At 55.8% G+C, this 1,517-nt stretch overlaps 1 protein-coding gene across 1 annotated transcript in view; it reads left to right on the top strand.

Annotated features, from left to right (window-relative positions):
* The window catches only part of ANKRD24 (ankyrin repeat domain 24), a 51,310-nt gene that overhangs the window by 26,511 nt on the left and 23,282 nt on the right, over window positions 1-1,517 (top strand). Inside the window, exons 12-13 of the mRNA XM_017507367.2 lie at window positions 525-605; window positions 732-837. Of these exons, the coding sequence (XP_017362856.2) occupies window positions 525-605; window positions 732-837 (187 nt within the window). The remainder of the gene's footprint in view (window positions 1-524; window positions 606-731; window positions 838-1,517) is intronic.

The raw sequence follows: 1,517 nt of genomic DNA, 5'->3' as shown, positions 1-1,517 counted from the left end.
GCTCACTGCAACCTCCACCTCCCGGGTTCAAGTGATTCTCCTGCCTCAGTTTCCTGAGTAGCTGAGACTACAGGTGTGTGCCATCACACCCAGCTAATTTTTGTATTTTTTAGTAGAGATGGGGTTTCACTATATGCTGTCCAGGCTGCTCTGGAACTCCTGACCTCAAGTGACCCACCCGCCCTGGCCTCCCAAAGTGCTGGGATTACAGGTGTGAGTCACCCGCCCGGCCCCTCTCCTAGTTTTAAAGCATCTCTGCCCCACAGAGGAGTGAAAACATGAGGGCACTGTGGTCTGGCTGGGGAAGGAACTGAGGCAGAGAGTGAAGAGTAAGATCGGGAACTTACAGCGCGGTGGTCTTGTCTGCGTTTATGCTGGAATAAGGAAGAGGGAGGAGGCAGGGACCGGGTCAGCATTCATGGAAGTCAGGGCATGGCTGGGGCTGGCTGGGTTGGTTTATTGCAGGGGAGGCTGGCATGGCCCCCCAATCCACCCCCTTCACCCTCTCCCCCCTCCCTTCCCAGAATTCTATGTCCAGCCATGGAAAGCAGGGGGCCCCTAAGAAACGGAAGGCGCCTCCACCTCCCGCCAGCATCCCCGTGCCGGTGAGAGACGCTCTGGGCGTGGGAGTAGGAGTGGGAAGCCTCGGGCGTGGGGAGGAGCTCTGACTCAGACCTGGGATGGGGCAGCCCTAGGCCCTGTCTAAAGATAGTGGGCGGGGAGGGGAGCAGGATGACCAGGATGCCTATGAGGAGATCGTGAGGCTGCGACAGGAGAGGGGCCGCCTCCTGCAGAAGATCCGGGGCCTGGAACAGCACAAGGAACGGAGGCAGCAGGTTAGGAGGCTGAGGAGATTCGGGCATGGGGCCAAGCCTGGGTGGGGTGAATGCATACATGAAGATGCCCTTTACTTTCCGTCCTCCTTCCCTCCTCCCTCTCTCTCCCTCCCCACTCTGCTGCAGCCACCCAGGCCTCCTCACTGTTCCTTAACTCCAGGCGTGGTCCTGCCCCAGGGCCTTTGCACGGGCTGTGTCCTCTGCCTGGAATGCTGTTGCCTCAGATGTCCCCACAGCTCTTTACCCTCACCTACTTCCTGTAATAGGCCTCTTGCCAAAGAACCTCCCATACCCACTTTCTTTAAAACTGTAAACCCCTCCCCAACTCGCTAGTTCGCTTTATTTATTTTATTATATTTCTTTATTTTTTGAGACGGAGTTTCGCTCTTATTGCCCAGGCTGGAATGCAATGGCGTGATCTCGGCTCACTGCAACCTCCGCCTCCCAGGTTCAAACGATTCTCCTGCCTCAGCCTCCCAAGTAGCTGGGATGAAGGGCTTGTACCACCATGCCCGGCTAATTTTTGTATTTTTAGTAGAGACAGGGTTTCACTATGTTGGTCAGGTTGGTCTCGAACTCCGGACCTTGTGATCCACCTGCCTTGGTCTCCCAACATGCTGGGATTACAGGTGTGAGTCACCACAGCTGGGTGTTTTGGTTTTTGTTTTTTGGGTTGTTTTT

This window comes from Cebus imitator, unplaced genomic scaffold, assembly GCF_001604975.1.
Source record: "Cebus imitator isolate Cc_AM_T3 unplaced genomic scaffold, Cebus_imitator-1.0 Scaffold375, whole genome shotgun sequence".
Lineage (NCBI taxonomy): Eukaryota > Metazoa > Chordata > Mammalia > Primates > Cebidae > Cebus > Cebus imitator.
This window is presented reverse-complemented; position numbering and strand designations above follow the sequence as displayed.